Here is a 20,433-nt window from a genome sequence, read left to right as displayed (position 1 = left end):
CCTAGTGTGTTTGTAACAGATTACCACACATATGCGTTTGTTTTTTTTAATTTAATCATTTTACTGAGGCTTGTACAACTCTTATCTCAATCCATACATCCATTCATTGTAACATTTATATCCACTATACAATTTGTAATCTTGCTTTTGAGGTTTGTTTTTATTTTCTTTCTCTTTAATATAATAGTATTATCTCATTTTAAAATAATTTTATATTACACACAATACAGTAGTTTCTTTCATTTTCATGTGCACAGTTCAGTGATGTTGATTATATGCTTCCAGTTGGGCAATTACTTTTGCCCACCACTAACATCTCCCACCACTAACATACCTTTAATAATCTCCAAACAAAACAACCAGCCCTCTCAGTTCCTGCTTACCACTAATTACTTTTGACTTCTTTCTGTTTTAATTTTTTAAATATCCCATCAGTGATAACAATACCTATTTGCCCGTTTGTATCTGGCTTTCTTCACTCAGCACAAAGTCCTCAGAGTTTATTCATGTTGTAGTATGCATCTGAATTTCATTACTCTATGTTTAACAGTTTTATTGGCACTTAGTCCACATATTATACAATTCAATAGTTCAGCTATGTCAAAAAGAGTTGTACACTCATTGCCACTTTCAAATTTTAGAACATTTTCTCCCCTATGGTTAAATAATTTTTTTGCATTATGAAATTATGTTTTTTATTGTTAATTTTAATGTTCATATCAAGAGGTCATTACGGGAAGCTTGGTTAAAAATGTAACTATTAAAATGGACTCTAAAATGTCTTAGAAAATAAATTTATTACTGTTGACATTGGAAAATCTTTCAGTTTAATGACATCTCCAATGCATTAGTATCCTTTCCTTTATCAATGTTCTTACGTGCATTGAACATTACATAGAGAGGTCATTTCTGTTCCATCTGCCATTTTCAACTTATTAATTGAACTTAATAGTATCCTTTCCTTTATCAATGCAATGTTCCTACGTGCATTGAACATTACATAGAGAGGTCATTTCTTTTCCATCTGCCTTCTTCATATTATTAATTGAACTTAAATACTCAGGGCTATTTTTATTGTTCGCTTTCTAATTTGAAATGGATAGGTATGCAATACCTGATCTGATTTTTTTTTAATTGTTGCAATTTCTCAAATTAAAAAAATGAGTTGTGTAATCACCATCAGTTCTAGTGAGTGCTCCCTCCCACATACAATTTTTGCTTCCCCAAACCCCTAACCTTCCCTATCTCCCTCATTCCTCTTTATGACTGAGTAATACTCGACTGTCTTAATAGTTTTTATCTGTTTTAAGAGTTTACATTTTTTCAGTTGACCATTTCATTTATTGATTTAAGTACGTTGATTATATTGCTTTATTGGAGACAAATAGAAATGATTCACATTTTTACATTATCCTATCTTGCCACTCTATATTTATGCTGTGTTTATTTTGAGAGGTTACTACTACAAGGCTTCCAGGCAGGTCATTTGAGTCAGAATTTGGAAGGAAAGCAGAGTGAGGCATTTGTCTATGGAGGTGAGAGAAGGAAGATATTAGCGAGAGTGAACTTTCAGAGAATGAAAGTAGGGGAAATCAAACTGAGCATTTCATGTTCTTCAGTGAAGAAAGAGGTAAATAACCAAAGACAGAAAACTAAAGATTTTGGGTAATCAAAAGGCAAGGAGAGACCACAATAATAATTGCTAGAGGGAAATAATAGAATCGGTCAGAGAATATACCATATATACTCGAATATAAGCCGACTTGAGTGTAAGCCGTGATATTTAATTATTTCCTGGGAAACCAGAAAAACTGATGGACTAGAGTATAAGCCTAGGGTGGAAATGCAGAAGCTCCTGGTGAGTTTCAATTATCAAAACAAATGAAAATAAAATTACTGAAAATTGAGACATCAGTGGGGTAATGTATTTAAATATTTATTTTAAATAAAAAACATAAATAAAAGGACAAGTCATTTAACATAGTAAACCAGCACAATAAGTGGAAAATAGGTTCAACAAAAACAATAAGGTATCAACAATGATACCTTAAGAGTACTATTCCCTGAGCTCAATCAGCAACCCAGCTAAAATGTAAAGAGTTAAAATCCTTCAAAACTGGATTCCTCATCATCATCCGTATCCCAATGCAGAGCTTCAGCTGGTGTGAGGTCATCATAGACGCTGTCCTCACTGAGATTGCCATCATCACCATCACTGCTGTCATTTTCATACAAAGCACTTTCTTCACTGCCATCCATAGCATTGCTAATGCTACATTTCTGGAAGGCACGTCGCACCATATCTTGTGGATTGTCTTCCCATGCATCTCGAACCCACTTTGCTATTAACTCTGTCAGGCTTCATGAGATTTCCTCCTTTTGTTAGTCGGGCTTGACCAGATGACATCCATTCATGCCACATCCTTCCCACATGGTCTTTAAAAGGCTTATTCAAAGATAAACCTTGTAGGACGGCTGTGATTGGTTAGGTATGAGTAAACAAACATTCAAAGTCCTGCAGTGTCAGTGGGGCTTTGAATGAACAGCAGAGAAAAGACAATCACCCGCGAGATAACGGGCACTCCTCCCGTTACCTCGCGGGGGTGGGGGTAGGGGTAGAGGTGGGGTGGGGGGCCAGCGAGATGTTACACCTTGATGGGGTACCACTGACCCATGTATATAAGCCGAACCTGTTTTTCAGCACATTTTTTGTGCTGAAAAACTCAGTTTATACACAAGTATATACTGTAGTTAGATTTGATTTGTAATATCCTAAAACACCTTCCAGAGAAAAGGCTGCTATGTTTGTTTAAGGTGCCTCTGAGAACCTGTGTCTAATGCCTCCAGATGTCTTCAGAACAGTTTCTCAACTGCATTACTGTTTTCATGATATTTAACTGAGAATTCAATCTTTTATTATGTTGTGAGAGTAAGAATATGCAGTTTGGCAGTATGTATAAATTATAAGGCTTCTTAGAACAACAGGTTAAATATTAGTTCTTTTATATACATTTTAATTATAGTAACTAAAGTTAACCACATTTTAATATTTCCTCAAATTCATTATTTTTGCTTTATGATATGTAATTTTTCCCCAGCATGAAGTATTATTATTGTCTGGATTTATGTTTTTCAGGAATACCTTTGTCCTGGAATATTGTGGTGAGGTGCTTGATCATAAAGAGTTTAAAGCCCGGGTGAAGGAGTATGCGCGAAATAAAAACATACACTACTACTTCATGGCCCTGAAGAATGATGAGGTGAGCTACATGGATGCGTATTTGGCTTTGAACGTTGATTTTGAAAGGATTGTTGCTACTGACTAATGTTTTTAGTTCAAAAAAAGGTTAGAATTCTATACATTCTTTGTGGGGGGCACAGGGACAGTTTGTGGAGCACTGGAATTGAAAGATAGTATCTTTACACAAACTTTTTGAAATTATCTCAAACATGCTTCATAAATGCACAGGACAGAGGTTATCAAATTTATAGGTCAGGAGCCCTTTGTAATTCTTCAAAATTATTGAAGATTCCTGAAGAGCTTTTGTTCGATTGTTCAATATTTTCTGTATTAAAAATTAAAATAAAAACTTTTAAAACTAAATATTCATTACAGTTTGACAAACCTCCATTATTTGTCTTAAATGAATTCACATATGTATATCTTTGTCATCAATTTCTTCATTATCATAATGATCATGTAGCTTCTGGAAAACGGCACTGTATTCTTCAGTGCTCAATTGTGAAAGAATAGTAGTGAAATGGGAGACACCTTCTTAGTGTAATGAAAATAGTTTCAGTCTTATGAACATTTTGAAAATACCTAAGGAATTCTCATATCTGGGAGAACCTAAGGGGGGTAGTTGTAAGTCTGGGATGGAAGGTGCCTTATTGCACTTTTTAATTTGTTTATAATTTGAATACATTATTTATTAAGAAATGACTTTACTGAGATTATCTTTGATAGTCTAAATTAATAGGTAATAAAAAATTGTCTTTAAAAAAGGATGTTGCTTATTAGGAATAAGAGTAGATCGTGAACCCTGTAGAAATTGACAGCGATTAGTTAGCACAAAGGGGACAGATATTCTGTAATTGTGTGTTCAAAATTATTTTATTAGGGAAGTTAAAATTAGGTCTGAGCCAAGATTAAAATCATGTAAATTCTCTTATTTGTCAGTACTAATAGAGACAAATTTGAGATTGTTAGAATACTTAGGAATATAGTCATTTCTTAAACTCAATCTTTTATGGATTGTGTAACACATTACCCATTTATGAGGTTTAATGATTTTTCTGAAGATGTTCTGGAAAAATTAAATCTTTTCAATCAATAAGTCTTAATGTTGAAACAGTATTTCCTTGATTGTAGAACTTTTTTTTATTAAGTTATACCATTAAAGCAAACTGATAGGAGACAGTGGTTAGCAGATATTTATTGAAGGTAGTTTTATGGAAAGACAAATTTCTAAGTGAAAGAAAAATTTGAAAGAATCCAACTTTCTGAATTGCTTTTCTTGTTAAATGATGTAAAAAGAGTTTACGAAGGTTTTCTTTAGGAATTGTTAAAAGATTTAATGATTCTGAAAAAATTCAGCTTGAAAAGAGGTTAAGGAGAAGAAATGATAAACAACGCGCTACTTCTTTCAGTGAACGAGCATTGGCAGCCCTGATGGCTCAGTGTGTACTAAGCTTTAGGTTGCTAAACAAAAGGTGAGCAGCTTGAACCTACTCACCACTCTATGGGAGAAGAATAAGCCTATCTCCTCCTGGGAAAATTTAGTGTTGGAGGCCCTATGCAACAGTTCTGCTTTGTTCTGTGGGTTGCTGTAAGTCAGAATTGACTCAATGACCCTGAGGTTTATGTTATTTCCTTTATGTATCAGGAAAATACGTACTCTGAGTAAACCAAAAGCAAAGGGTTCCAAGGTTGTGATCTTCAGGTTGATTCTGACTCTTAGTTAGTAGTAACTGTATCAGGTAGAGCAGAACTACATCTGTGAGTTTCTAAGCCTATAAATCTTTACAGCAATGGAAAATCTCCTCTTTTCCCCAAAGTTCTCTTAGTAGCAGATATAATTTGAACTGTAGACCAGCAATCACATCTTCACTTGGAAACTTGTTAGAAATGTCAATTTTAAGGACTTAGCCCAGAGGAGGAACCCAAGTGATGTGGTGTAAGTGATGAATCAGTCAGTAGTTTGAAACTACCCACCAACGTGCAGGAGAAAGATGAGGCTTTCTGCTTCTGTAAAGATTTATAGACTTGGAAACCAATTCTATTTCCAAAGGGCCACTCTGAGTTGGAATGGACTTAGCTGGTAGTGAGATTTTTTGTTTTTTATTAAAAGATCATTTTATTGGGGGCTCTTGAGCTCTTATAACAATCCATACATCAATTATATCAAGCTTATTTGCACATAAGTTGCCATCATTATTTTCTGAACATTACTTTCTATTGAGCCCTTGGTATCAGTGTATCCCCTCCCCCATGACTCTTTGATAAATTATTATTTTCAAATCTTATACCGACTGCTGTCTTCTTTTCCCCATGGTTTCTGTTGTTCATCCTTCTGGTGGGGGAGGGAAGAATGTGCCTATGTGTGGATCATTGTGATCAGTTCCCTCTTCTCCCTCTACCCTATTGATACCTCCACTCTCATTCCTGTTCCTGGATTCCATGTGTCATGAGTGCTTATCTCTTACCCGTACCTGCTCTGGTCTAGCCCAGAGCTAAAGACAGGACTGGGGTCCTGATAGTGGGGGGTGAGGAAACCTCAATGAACCAGGAATGTGTTTTTCATGGGTGCTATACTGCACCCTGGTTGACTCATCTCTTCCTTGTGACCCTTCTATGAGGGGATGTCCCATTGTCTACAGGTGGGTTTTGGGTCTTGGTAGTGAGTTTTGCATTTACCTCAAATTTGCTAAATCTAACTCTGTGAGTAGGCCCAGTAAGGGTTTCAGCAAGATACATGCACATGTTGAAGAGTTACTGTGCTATGGTATGATATGCAATTTACAATGAAGTTTTATGTACATGAAGTGAGATTGAAATGCAATAACAGGATGTAAGGAAAAGCTAAAAAAAATGAGGAAGACATTGATTCAATGAGAAGGTAATTTTACCTGTAGGCTAACTGTTCATAGTAAATATTCCAGAGAAAGCGACATGTGATCACTTTAATGTATCAAGCAGTATGAGAAAGTTCTCTAAATTCTCTGAAGCAGGGGATGTTTTCTATATGTATGTACATGATATATTTAACTGTTTATTTTAGGTCTCATTTTTTAACTCTTTAGTTATCTCTTTCCCCACAGATAATAGATGCAACTCAGAAAGGAAATTGCTCCCGTTTTATGAATCATAGCTGTGAGCCCAACTGTGAGACCCAAAAAGTAAGTTGAACTAGATTTAGAATTGGGGTTATTTTTCAAGATTGTTATTCCTGACCATTAACTGTAGATCTAATTTCAAAAGAAAAAATGAACTTCACTTTCAAGTATTTTTCTATTATTTTATTTATAATAAAATGAATCATTTTATTGGGGGGTTCATACAGCTCTTATCAAAATCCATACATACATTATGTCAAGCACATTTGTACATTTGTTGCTGTCATCGTTCTCAAAACATTTTCTTTTTACTTGAGCCCTTGTTATAAGCTCCGCATTTTTCCCCTCCCTTCCTTACCTTCGCTCCCTCATGAACTCTTGATAATTTATAATTTTTTTTTTCTCATGCCTTACACTGTCTGATGTCTCCCTTCACCTACTTTTCTGTTGTCTGTCCTCCAGGGAGGAGTTTATATGTAGATCATTGTGATCGGTTTCCCCCTTCTCCCCCACCATTCCCTTATCCTCCTGGTATCACTACTCTCATTATTGGTTCTGAGGAGTTTATCTGTCTTGGATTCCATGTGTTTCCAGCTCTTATCTGGACCAGTGTACACCGTCTGGTCCAGCCTATTATTTTATTTATTTATTTTTATTCTTTTTTAAAGATTTATTTTGAAATTAATTAAGGTTTATTTTAGAAGTTGGAAAATAGTACAGAATTCTCAAATACCCTTCACCTAGTTTCCCCAAGCTTAACATTTTATATAACCCTAATATAATGGTTAAATCTGGGAAATAATATCAATTATTAATTGATCTAAAGAAAAGACAATTAAAATTTTGTCCCTTACCTCCTTCATAATCATTTTTCTGGTGCAGGGTCCAAAACAGGAACCTGTATTAAATTTCATTGTCACATTTCCTTGCTCATTATTATTTGACATCATTTCATGTGGGTCAAAATGCAAAGCTAAATTTTAATTTTAACAAAATCTAATGCTCGCTGCCTTATTTGGATTATTTAAAAAAAAATTCTTTCATGGTGCCAAATCTGATTGTTTTAATAACACGCATAGGTGGTTAACTGGTGGTCACAGATGGATGGGGATTGGGAGGTCATCCTTAAGGCTTTGAATCTTGATTATCTTTATGGCCCTGGTCCTGGCACAAATTGATAAATCCCTTTATTGAGTGTGAGATAACATTTTGAGACAATAATCTTAATACTCCCCAGTTTGTGTTTTGAATTTCTTTCTCTCGCTTTCTCACTCTCTTGATTACACACACACACACACACACACACGTATAAATGTGTATAAAATAGCAATTGTTTTTATTAGGGATATTTTTTCTTCACTTTAAAAAAAGAATCATTTTATTGGGGTCTCATACAACTCTTATCACAATCCATACGTACATCTATTGTGTAAAGCACATTTGTACATTCATTACCTCTTTCTCAAAACATTTGCACTCCACTTAAGCCCCTGGCATCAGATCATTTAAAAAAAAATCATTTTATTGGGGGCTCCCTCGTACAATTCTTATCATTATCCATGCATTCATCCATTGTGTCAAGCACATATGTTCATTTGTTGCCATCATCATTCTCAAAACAGCTCTTCATTTTTATTCCCTCCCTCCCTTCTCCCCTGTCACTCATGAACCCTTAATAACTTATAAATTATTATTTTCTTATTGACATTATTTCATAGGTATATTCAGTCTGGTAATTTATTATAAATAAATTAACTTTACTTTGATAAGAAATTTCCTATTTGCAATTTGGAAAACCTTTTATTGCATAAAGACATGCATAATTAAGACTGAATTTTTTAATCATTTACTAATTTCTTTTCTTTAAAAAAACAAACAAACACCTCAGTGGACTGTGAATGGACAACTGAGAGTTGGTTTTTTTACCACCAAATTGGTTCCTTCAGGATCGGAGTTAACATTTGACTATCAGTTCCAAAGATATGGGTAAGTGCTGTTTTTGTTTCGGATAAGAAAATAGGCTCAACTTGGATATAAAAACAGAAAATGTTGTAATTACTTAAAAGTTGTATTATCACTCCTTACCCATGGCATACTGTTTTGTTTGTTTTTCTACTCCTGTTTGTTTTTTTTCTCCTCCTGGCTACTAAGGAATATTATTTAGGAAACTACTTAAGCTCCTCCCAAACTTCCTGTTCTCTTATTTGTAGACTTGTATTACTAAGCTATTTTTAAAAGCTTTTGTTACCTTTTTGGAAACAGACCTCCATCTCTCTCTTTCATGGAGCATTGGTTGGGTTGGAACCACCAGCCTTCCAGTTTGCTGCCGAGTGCCTAGCCAGTTTGCAACCAGCTTCCTGGAGATAGTTAGAATTGGAGAGCACCAATTAGTGATTTAGAAAAGTACTTGGAAATTAAAAAGGAAATAATTATTTAGCCTGCCTTTGTCATACTACTTTTGGGTAAACCAAATAATGTTGAGCGAGGAAGTCCTGTTAGAGACAATACAGTTGTAGTTGAAGTTTTGATGATTGGGTCATTTTTCAACTCCAGATGGACTAATTTATAGGAAAAAAAGAAAACCCTATACAAGGTGGATTGATACAACGACTGACAATGAACTCGAGCATAACAATTGTGAGGCTAGCACAGGGTTAGTCAGTGCTCTGTTCTGATGCACATAGCTGTGCTATGAAGTGTGACTGACTCCACTACACTGACCCGAGAGATGGTAAGGCAAGCCTGCTTCAACATGTGGTATTTGACTTCTTGACTGCTGCTTTTCCATGGGCATAGAATGGAGATCCAAGTAAGTGAAAGCCTCTGCAACTTGAGTATCTTCTTTCTCTGTTTTGTGAAGTTAGTTATCGGTCCAAAGATGTCACTTTGAGGATGAAGGTGCAACTGATCCAAGCCTTGGTATTTTCAGTTGCTTCATTTGCAGACGACAGCTAGACTGTGAATAAGGGAGACCAAGAAAGAACTGATGCCTTTGAATTACAGCGTGGTCAAAAACCGTTGAAAGCGTCACTGACTTCCAGAAGAATGAATAAATAATGCCTCAGGAGTGCAGCTAGCATGTTCCTTTGAAACAAAGATGGCAAGATTTTGTCTTGTGGCCATTGGACATATAATCAGGAGGGTGCACCCTCGGAAAAGGAAGGACATAATTCTTGGCATACGAGAGGGTTAGCAAGAAGGACAGAAAGTCAGATCTTCAACATGGATTGACACAGTGACTGCAACAGTCGAGTCAAACATTGCAAAGATTGTGAGGATGGTGCAGGTTTAAGCAGTGTTTGATTCTGTTGTGCATAGATAGGGCCACTATTAGGACTTAACAACTGTGATTTATAACTGGCACCCAGCAATAGTTATCTATTTAATGACTCTTATTCCCTTCACCTCCCATACCTGTTAACCATCAAAGAATGTTTACTTCAACATACAAATCTATTCTAGATTTTTAATGGTAACTGAAAACACAGAAGGAAGCTCTAGTGGCTATCTTACACCAGGACCATGGTGGGAGTGGCGATACCAGGAGGCTGGGGCGGAAAGGGGGAATGGATCACAATCTACATATGACCTCCTCCCTGGGGGACAGACAACAGAAAAGTGGGTGAAGGGAAACATCGGACAGGGCAAGATATGACAAAATTATAATTTATATATTAAGGGTTCATGAGGGAAGGGGGAGCAGGGAGGGAGGGGGAAAAATGAGCTGATGCCAGGGCATAAGTGGAAAGCAAATGTTTTGAGAATGGTGAGGGCAGTGAATGTACAGATGTGCTCTACACAATTGATATATGCATGGATTGTGATAAGAGTGCATGAGTCCCTAATAAAACGATTTAAAAACAAAAAATTTTATTAATTTCTTAACATGATAAATGAATTCTAGAGATGTGTCACTGAGATTTGATTTAAAATAATCTGGGATAGATAATAGACTGTGAGTGTATAAGATGATTAAAAGAGTGATCTTGAATTGACATATTAAAATGGAATTATAGGTTCATTATGTTATTTTCTCTACTCTTTTGAGTGTTTGAAATGTTTCCTTACTCCAGCATTTGAAAACTTCAGTTAAAACTATTGTGCGCTCATAGACAAATATTAGATCAGTCAGGTCTTTATGATTGAATGCTCACCCAGTCTCTTATCCCTTGGAGCAAGCACAGTGTTACTTCTACCCAACGGTGCTTTTGATAGACTGTTTTTCTTTTTTTCCTCTCTCCTAAATTAGCTTTTCATCTTTTCTGGGTCACAAGGACCAGTTTTGCAGAAGATGATTTCTAACTAAGAAGCTGTTGTATAAGGGCGGGAAAGGGTGTTTATACTAATAAGTACCACAGATGTGAAGTCTGTCTAAGGTTTAGTATCTGGAAGTGAAATCGTTTCTAACACTGTTGCACATGTATGCTTTGTATCTGAAAACTTAGTGAGCTCTGCGGTTCTTTTAACTCTGAATGTGATTATCTGATTATTCTCTAGTGAAATTCCAAATGTTTAATTTCATATATGGAAAGGCTTGACCTATGTTGAAAGGCTGAGTCTAGACCAGGTTCATTGTAGAACATACAGAACTCTTCTAGTAACTGTACTGACTTCTTTGAATGGTGGGAAACCGGAAAACCAGCGCTGATTGTGATTTCCTGCTCTGGGTATTCAACATTTTATTTCTGTGTGCCCGATGACTACTATCATAGAGTAAGTCTGTCAGTTTACTTTTAGGCTTTCCCTCATTTAGCTCTGGTCATAGAGTTATTACAAGGAAGATGTGACTTAGGTCAGTAGACAGACTTAGGCTTAGTTAGGCCTGTGTTATTTCCACCACTCTCCCCCAACTTGGTGGCTACATTTATTTATTGCAGTATATATTATTAAAACATCTCATCTCTCTCTGTGAGGACATCCATTAGTCAACTGTTTTCTTTTAAGTGTGCTATACTAATAACACATTTTAAAAATCTCTTGCTGCGAACATTTGGTCTGATCTCTGTGCCAGTTCTAATAACAGGTGCCTGAGCTTTTTAAACATACTCCTGAGACTGTGTATGCATGTGAATGGAAATTGTCTATAAGTTCTCGATTCGTTTTGTTCAGCCAATCAAGATTAAGAGTAGAGTGAATATGTCTTAACAGTTTTCAATGCATTTCCATTACATACCAGGTTTGTTGGAGTTCCATAACATTTTAATTTTTCCCCTGTAGCTAGAAATGACTTAGCTCTTGCATGTGCTTGTTACATTGCTGACCTTTTTATACAGTTTACTTCCTTTTTATGCTCCTTGAACAGAAAAGAAGCTCAGAAATGTTTTTGTGGGTCTGCAAATTGCCGGGGTTACCTGGGAGGAGAGAACAGAGTTAGCATTCGAGCAGCGGGAGGAAAAATGAAGAAGGAGCGCTCCCGTAAGAAGGATTCAGTAAGTGGTCTGCGTTTTCATCAGCTTTTGTGGTATAGATGTGTTTTAATACAGGAGCCTTTCTGATGGAAATTTTAACACACAGTGTTCACCTTGTCACTCTGGTAGCTGTTAGCTAATTAAACTATATGATCTTCCAAGGCAGGTGTTTTCCTTGTTTGGGTGTGTCACGCAGCTAGCTGTCTAATTAAGGATTTACCTGATGAAAGTGTTATAGATTCCTGCTATGCTCGGATGTACACTACAACTAAAAATAGACCATGGGTTAGTCTTATTGACTAGAGAAACCAATTTGTAGACACTCGTATGTGTAAGAAAGAGCTTTAATAAAACATCCCAGCCCAGGTCTAGTCCCTAAATCTGACATGAGCCCATATGTCCGACACCAGTCTACAAAGTCCTCTTCAGACACAAACAACACATACCGTGATGCCAAATGCAGAAGGATCACAGGGCAGTGGGTGGAAAGTCTTGTGGATCCAGTGGAAGCATCTCAGCGCTGCCATGGGTCTACATGTGACTCCTTCAGCTCCAGGACTCTAGTGCCGCTCCATGTGTCTTCCCAACAGGGATGTCTTGCAGGGAGTGAGTGTGTGTCCCACCTCCAGTAACCTATTTATCTTTTTAGTGCCGCCAAAAGAGGTCATCAAGCTGTGACCTGATTGACAGGCTAAATTCCACCCCTTCACTTTAAGTCTCAAATTAACAACAGTTTATGTAACTACCACAGACCAAAACTTCCCTCTGTCTTAGTTTGAATTTGTGAAAACTCATTTATAGAATAGTGTAAAAAGCTTTATAAAGAAAGAGAGGAAGCATTTGCTTTTAACATACCAAAGAAATATTAGAATCCAGGCTATATAAACTCACACTCTTTGCAGTCAAGTCATTGTCAACTCATAGTGACCTTGTAGCAGAAGTCCTCAACTTGTGGGTCACAGTGAGGCTTGTGAAGGACAGAGCTCCTTTACTTGTAGAGGTCGCACCGGGTTTCAGCCTTGGGTAGGGTGATGCCTAAGTTGAATGTGCCTCTGACCCTTGAAACATATGCACTGCAGCTGTGCATATCTACTGAAATGGATGTGGTCCATAAAATGGATCCATAGATTTCTGTTCTGGAATTCGCCCTTTTTCCACATTTGAAAGATTAGTCCATGTTGTTGCATTTGGCTATACTTAATTTCCTTTCATTGTCGTATAATAGTCTGTTGTGTGTATATGTTATTTTATGCTAACCAATCCACACACGAGTTACTGCCAGATTTCTAATTTTTGCTATTATGGGGGGTGCTTTAAAGCGCATTTTTAGGAATTGCCAGATACTCCTAAGAGAAAGTATTTTCGTAGGAGTAGAATTAAAATTTTTTGATATTTCAAGATGTACTTTGTTTTTTACAAGTACTTTCATCTAGTATTTATTTAATTGTCTGTCTTAAAGGTAGATTTTTTCAGTTTTGGTTCTTTGCAGTATGTTTAGAATTTAATATTGTGCTTGATGTGTAGTACCAGTATATGCTTGGTGGATAGTCGAAGAGTGACAGTTTCATATTGATTCCACCAATTTATACTTCTATTGGCTATAGATCTTTCTTTTGATTTTTTTTTATATTTACCTTGACTTGATTTTCAGACTTACTACTCTCTTTCCTCATGTAGCGAATATGACATGATTTTTAACTATCGTCTTATTTTGTGTTTTCTCATTTACTGGTGAGGTTGTGCCTCTTTTCAGGGTGTTTGATTCTTAAGTTAGCATTATTTTATAACGTGATCATTTTATTTGCCATGATAGGTGGATGGAGAACTAGAAGCTCTTATGGAAAATGGTGAAGGTCTCTCAGATAAGAACCAGGTGCTCAGCTTATCCCGCTTAATGGTTAGAATTGAAACTTTGGAGCAGAAACTTACCTGTCTTGAGCTCATACAGGTAAACATTTTAATATTAATTTACTTCTGAGTTTGGAGTGGGGCTTTTAGACTATGATCTTGAATGTTAATGGGGTATTAATCTGATAAAAAGGGCTACCGGTTACTCCATTTTAAAAACAAGTATGTGAGTTTTGCATGACTTTAAAAACTTATACACGTACAAATGGCTGGAGAATTCCACGTCATTTCATCTAATGGTGGACCTGGCTTGGTCTTTCTGACTAGCAAAATAGGGGCATGTATTTTGGTACTGTTCATGACCCCTGATAATAGTGTATTTTTCACCTTGGGATTATTAGTGTTTTTGTATCACATGATTTCAAAGGAACTTTTACAGTAATTTTATTTACTCCAGTTTATTAAGAGAAAATAAAAGCTCTTTGAATAGACTTGTGAAAGTGGGAGGGGAAAATCTCTTAAAGACATTCATATGATGTAAACCGTTTCAGTAAAATTGTAAGTGGAATGTTTTATTATTTTATGTGGTTGGGTTAAGCGATGCGGAGTTTCTAGGTTTTGTTGTGAATATGAATGAACTCTTAGTTCTGTCTGCAACCCCTCGGTAACAACAGTCTGTCTGCTATTGTCCTTTCCTTGACATCCTCCATCATGCCTGCCTGCCTGCCTACCTTCCCTCACGGAAGAACACCCACTCCCAGTCCTGCCTGAAATCCTTTCTAGAACGTCACGGCCTATCTTTGCTATGGATCTGGATGGCAGAGCTTGGTGATGGCCGGGAAAGTAATCAGAAGCTTCAGGAAGAGGTCAGTCCACACTTGCTTGTTTCTTAAGATTGTAAGACCTCTATATGATTATTTAGGTGAGGATAGGTGATAATATTGATGATTATGAATTTACAAGTGTGTTTACCACTGGTATTAAATGACTAAATCATTTCATCATTCCTTTAACTTTTTGTCAGATGTAAGCGTGCCCATGGTTTCACCCTGGTCTTTAAAGGTTAGTAGTTCAAAGCACGCAGCAAGATTGAGTAATAACGACAGTTCACAGTTCAAGGAAGGATCCATTTGATCCTTTTCAAACAGCGAGAAACCGAAAACTGGTGAAGCACTTTTAGATGTCAAGAGCAAGAATATTTTGAGTATTTTTTTTTCTTTTTCATTTTGAGTATTAAATAAGTGTTTCAAAATAGAGGAAATGTTCATTGGCAACGTTGTCAGTGGAGTTGATGTTTTTGCCCAAACATTTTTTCTAAACTTGGTCTATGTGTAGCTTTTTATCACAATTTAAATATAATCTCAAAGTCATTTAAAATAGCACTTTTGGGAAATAATAATATATAAATGATCAAAGATTCACAAGAGTAGGGGAGGCTTTTACCAAGGACTCCAGTAGAAAGAAAATGTTTTGGAAATGATGATGGCAACATATGTACTAATATGCTTGATACAGTTTGGTGTATATGTTGTTATAAGAGCTGTAAGAGCCCCCAATAAAATTATTTAAATAATAATAATAATAACAGCACTTTGGGAAAGGATTTGGGAGTGGGCCAGTAAGTAAGTATTCTTTGCCTCCATTTTTTTGGAGATTTTTCAGTAAGAAGCTGGTGACACCCTGGAGTTTCATAGAACTATAGTAGGAAATAGCTGTGGAAAAATTCTTGGATTTCAGAGGAGGTGCCTAGATGAAGAGAGACTTACCTTTTAGACCGCTGTTTATCAGTGACTAAAGAGGTGGTATCTGCATTTTGTGTGTGTGGGAAGTATTTACATATCATTTAAACATAATATGTCGCATAATTACAAGCACACATATATTAAGTCTTATATTTTTTATCAGCTTTCATTCTTACTGGTCAGTCTTGATGTAATTTTCGTTCCTTCATAAAGGAAAATGACATGATATTTAAATCCTGTTTACAGAGACTAAGGTCTTAGTTATTCTGTTCCTAGCTCAATATACCACTTCTGTAGAAACAATTTAGAGGTTTGAAAAGTCAGCTGTAACAAAATGATCTCATTTTTTGTTGTTATTGTGTTTAATTAGATTATAAAGACTTTGGAACACTTGCCCATTCCTACTAAAAATATGTTGGAAGAAAGCAAAGTCCTTCCAATCATTCAACGTTGGTCTCAGACCAAGACTGCTGTTCCACAATTGAGTGAAGGAGATGGGTACTCTAGTGAGAACACATCACGCGCTCACACACCACTCAACACCCCTGATCCTTCTACCAAGCTGAGTACAGAAGCTGACACAGAAACCCCCAAGAAACTCATGTTTCGTCGACTTAAAATTATAAGTGAAAATAGCATGGACAGTGCGATTTCTGATGCTGCTAGTGAACTAGAAGGCAAAGATGGCAAGGAGGATCTTGATCAATTAGAACATGTCCCTGTTGAGGAAGAAGAAGAATTGCAGGCACAACAGCCAATCACACAACAGCTGTCTGAACCCAAAGTTGAAGATGAAGCTGCGGTGGAGGTTGAGGTCAGTAAGCTACCTGTGTCCGAGCCGGAAGTTGACACAGAAATAGAGCCAAAAGAGAACAATGGCACAAAGCCAGAAGAACCTATTGTTGAGGAAACACCATCCCAAGATGAAGAGGAAGGCGTGTCTGATGTGGAAAGTGAAAGGAGCCAAGAACAGACAGATAAAACAGTAGATATTAGTGATTTGGCTACCAAGCTCCTGGACAGTTGGAAAGACCTAAAGGTAAGAACAATTTTGGTTCCTTTTAACATGAATTATTTAGGTTTAGAATGCCACAGCCTAAGTCAAACTACCTACTTCTCTATGTGTATTTCTGATAAGTGTAATATAACTTCTGCTAACTGTAAACATTTCAAACACCCTTTAAGCTTTGACGAGAGAGTCATTTTAGCCAAACTAATTCACAAATTAATCCTTTTCCTTCGATTAGAAAGTTTTGTTCAAAGTTCTGTATGTAATAGATTTATGATTCTGTCTTATGATGGGAATAAGAATAATTAACAGCAAGATGAACATTTGAACCTCCTGTGCACCCAGTTCTATTCATTCCCCTAGATACTGAGATTTTAGTCAATTGGTATTGGCCTTCCACTGAACACATTCAGTAGTCATGGCTTGTACAACGTGCTTTCTAGTATTCCTGATTTTTATTGTATTGAGAGCCTTGTTAAGTGCAGTCTAGTTTCAACTGTGGCTTACCTATTTGCTCTTAGGCATGCTCCTCTTTCTTGTTACTTATAATTCCACACAACTCAGCCTTGTTACACTTTATGAAATCTGATTTTTTTTTGTAATTATAAAAGGAAGGATTCATATTTAATTTACTTGCAGTAACAATTTTTAAACTTCTGGGTTCAAGACTGCAGTTAATTGGGAGCTGCTGGAACAATCTCTTGGTAGACGTGTATTTCATCTAGAGTCTCCTTTGCAAGGGCCCCAGAGCCCCTGGAAGGAAAGCCCTTGTGTTGGGCGGGTGCTTGCAAGAGCCTGAACTAGGACTTGCGGCTCAGTAAGGACATAAGTGCACAGGTGGACGTGGAAAAGGCTTTAAAGTTTTTCCTCAGAAAAGTCTCTGGTTTGAGATACATTAAAAATTTTGCTAAGATATAATTAATCATAATCTTTTAAAAACCTGCGTTTGTAGTTTGTTTCTGTATTTTTATTAGTTTGAATTGCTCTGAGGTATTTTAAGCCAGTCAGATATAACTGCAATGATGTAAGCTTACACTCTACTCTGGACATACAGTTTGATACTTATAAAGTTATTCCCTTGCTTGCATTCCCACACCTAGCTGAAAGATCAAAGCAGTTTCACAGTACTATGTAGCTTGATGATTCTTTTTACTTGAAGTGTAAAATTTTATTTGTACTTAAAAATGTCTTTCTTTACCATCGTATTTTGAATATATCCTGATTCTTAGTGTCAAGGGAGCTAAAATACTTCTTTCTTCTTCAAATGTTAGTGTGCTCTGGAATTATAACCCATATCGAATTGCATTTCTGAGAAATACCTTTTATTTGACTTTAAATGTTGATGGTTTACTATACATTGGTGCTGGGTTCTTAATTCATCTATCATCCTAGTTAACATTTACAGTGACTAATTTCAAAATTTTTATTATGGTTGAAAGGTATTAAAAGTTAGAGATAGCATTTAATGAGAAGTATGAAGCCTGGAACCCATAGTTTAATTCTATTTTAGATAGAAACACTAATCTGATTTGATCACATATATATCGGCGTTGAAAGACTTAACTACTTCTGTCTGAATTTCACCTGCGAGTTCAAGTGATTGCAAAGAATATGTGCTATTCAGCAAATCTTTATTAAGCATCTGCTACCAACCACTTTGCTAGTTGCTAGCCTATAAATTCTAAGATCACTAAAAATGTCTTGATCTAAGATTGTGGTTCTTCTGTTAACCATTTCCTATCTCCCTTACTTTGGGCCATTGTGATAAATTGTTAGGTGTGTGCCTACTTGGCCTTTCTACGGTAGTGAAGAATCTAGAAGTTGTTTCAGATTTCGTAATCTTGGTTTTGTTGCGAAGCATACTGTAGGGCTCATCAGTGAATGAAAAAGGGTGGGAGGGACGGGTAAAGCTTCATGAATTACTCTTTGTCCTCCCAGATCTGGTGACGATCTCCCTTGTAACTCGAACCATTTCCATCTAGCTTCTCAGGGCAGCAAGGAGCTTGTTAACATCACCAGCTGACCATGTGTCTCCTTTTCTCAACTCCATTTTCAACTTCGTGCTGAAGAAAAAACAAGAACCTAGCGTGCATTCTGTGAAGAAACAGGAAGATGGTTGGGAAGCTGGATGATGCATGAAAAAATGTGATAGGTGAAAAGAGGACAGAGGTGGTTAACTCACTGGCGCCGACGTTATTTTGGTGCGTCCATTGCCGACAATGGATGTTCTTCCGGGAAAATCCCGACTTCTGGCGAGAAAGGATTAAGTGAGCTATTTTTTCTATACCTATATACACAGGACCACTGCCTTGGCTTTACAAGGCTTACATAGTTTAACTTCTAAAGTAGATATCAACAATAAACATCACCTAGCACATTGCTTCACATGATCATATATTCTTATTCACTTGTAAACTTGGCAACATTTTCAGCAGGTGAATGTGCATATATTTCTGTTTGCAAAAGGAATTAATTGTACATCACCTTGCATTCTGAATATACTTCAGGATTCACAGGGCAAAATATTGGGTTACAAATGGGCATTAATGAAAATTTGACCAGCAAATCTTCATTCATTTGGATCATGAGAAGAGGAGGTAAGGTTTCCACGAAGTTGGCAGTTTTAATTGCAGTTAAATACCAAGAGGTTGTTGTTATGGTTAGTGATTCTGGAGCCTCCTCGGTGAACAAAGGATGTGCATCTCTGCTTATCATGAAGTCTTGGGTAGTTTCCATTTGACCTAGGTTAGATGATTTAAGGACAGCATTCTGTGTGCGTGGTAAACTCGGCTTTTTTCAACGGTGGCTACTCTTCTTCTCTTATGCTGACATCATTTAATGAGACAAACATTTTTTCAAATTAATTTTCTTCTAAGCCTGTAATCTTGAAATTCTCAATGGCATAACTATCTATGAATATGCGTTAATTTGACACAAATGTAAATTGAGTATTAAGTAAATGTTTCATTCATGAAAGCATTATTTTGGTAATAAATATAAACTTAAAAAGTTCTTAGAAAGGAAACATCAAATGTAAATGCAAAAGAAGATTGTCATACTGACTAACCCAAGCAACCCTTAGAGTACATCAAGCCCAATATCTCAAATGTTATATAATGCTAAATATTATAAATTTTACATAAATATATAGTATCACATAATTTCATTTATAAGTTAATGGGGGTAGAATTACATTGTTTTTCAATGAAATAATTTTTATGAGGTTTTTGTGTCAATTTGACACATGTCCATAGAGAGGAGTGTATACAACCATCTGAGAAGTAGCAGAGTGTATGTGTTAATGGAATTGCTAAAGTCTAAGACTCCTTTGAGGAATGCTAGTCTTTGCTCATAACCCTGATCAAGTCAGTACAAACTTAGAAACACTCTTGGTGTCTCTGTAAGAGGGTGTGTGTGTGTGTGTGTGTGTGTGTGTGTGTGTGTGTGTGTGTGTGTAAATCACAAGCCTACGTAAAATTTCCTGCTGCATGTTTTTTTTACTTTTCATTTTAAAAGTAATTTTAGACTTAAAAGAAATAGCAAGAACATTCTTTTGAAATAAGTTATGTATGCCCTTCATCGAGTTCCCCAGTTTATTAAGATATACCTTGTCCTGTTTGCACTCTCATTTTCTCGAATTTTGAAGAGTAAGTTACAGATCTGATGCCCCCTTTCCCCTAAAATTTTTAGTACACATTTTTCAACAGCAAAGATAATTGTAACATGTAACTTTGCAATAGACGTACAGTGACCTGATATAGTGACCAGCTCTTATTCAAAGAGTGCTGGCTGTGGACAAAGGCACTCAGATGTTCATGGGATACATGGTCTCTTCATTCTCTTCCCACAATACCTTCATAACAGAAAGGGGACATTTTTTTTCTGGTCTAAAATCTACTCTGAGATCAACCTGTACATTGAGTTCTGTTTCTTCCTAATTTTTAAATCTGAAATCGTTTCTTAGTCTTTCTTTGAACTTCACATTTTTGAAAAACATAGGCCAATTAGTCATTTTGTAGGCTATCCCCCAGTGTGGGTTTGCTTGGACTTTCTTCATGTTTGTCATGTTGTCAGGAATATTACAGTAATG

The 20,433-nt window shown here is 36.3% G+C and overlaps 1 protein-coding gene across 2 annotated transcripts in view; it reads left to right on the top strand.

Moving 5' to 3' along the window:
* SETD2 (SET domain containing 2, histone lysine methyltransferase) overlaps positions 1 to 20,433 on the top strand; it is a 121,222-nt gene that overhangs the window by 47,190 nt on the left and 53,599 nt on the right. For both annotated transcript variants that reach the window (XM_075547238.1, XM_075547237.1), the window contains exons 6-12: positions 3,137 to 3,260; positions 6,322 to 6,399; positions 8,225 to 8,322; positions 11,639 to 11,765; positions 13,558 to 13,692; positions 14,339 to 14,458; positions 15,705 to 16,373. In XM_075547238.1, the coding sequence (XP_075403353.1) occupies positions 3,137 to 3,260; positions 6,322 to 6,399; positions 8,225 to 8,322; positions 11,639 to 11,765; positions 13,558 to 13,692; positions 14,339 to 14,458; positions 15,705 to 16,373 (1,351 nt within the window). The remainder of the gene's footprint in view (positions 1 to 3,136; positions 3,261 to 6,321; positions 6,400 to 8,224; positions 8,323 to 11,638; positions 11,766 to 13,557; positions 13,693 to 14,338; positions 14,459 to 15,704; positions 16,374 to 20,433) is intronic.

This window comes from Tenrec ecaudatus, chromosome 4, assembly GCF_050624435.1.
Source record: "Tenrec ecaudatus isolate mTenEca1 chromosome 4, mTenEca1.hap1, whole genome shotgun sequence".
NCBI classification, from domain to species: Eukaryota; Metazoa; Chordata; class Mammalia; order Afrosoricida; family Tenrecidae; genus Tenrec; species Tenrec ecaudatus.
This window is presented reverse-complemented; position numbering and strand designations above follow the sequence as displayed.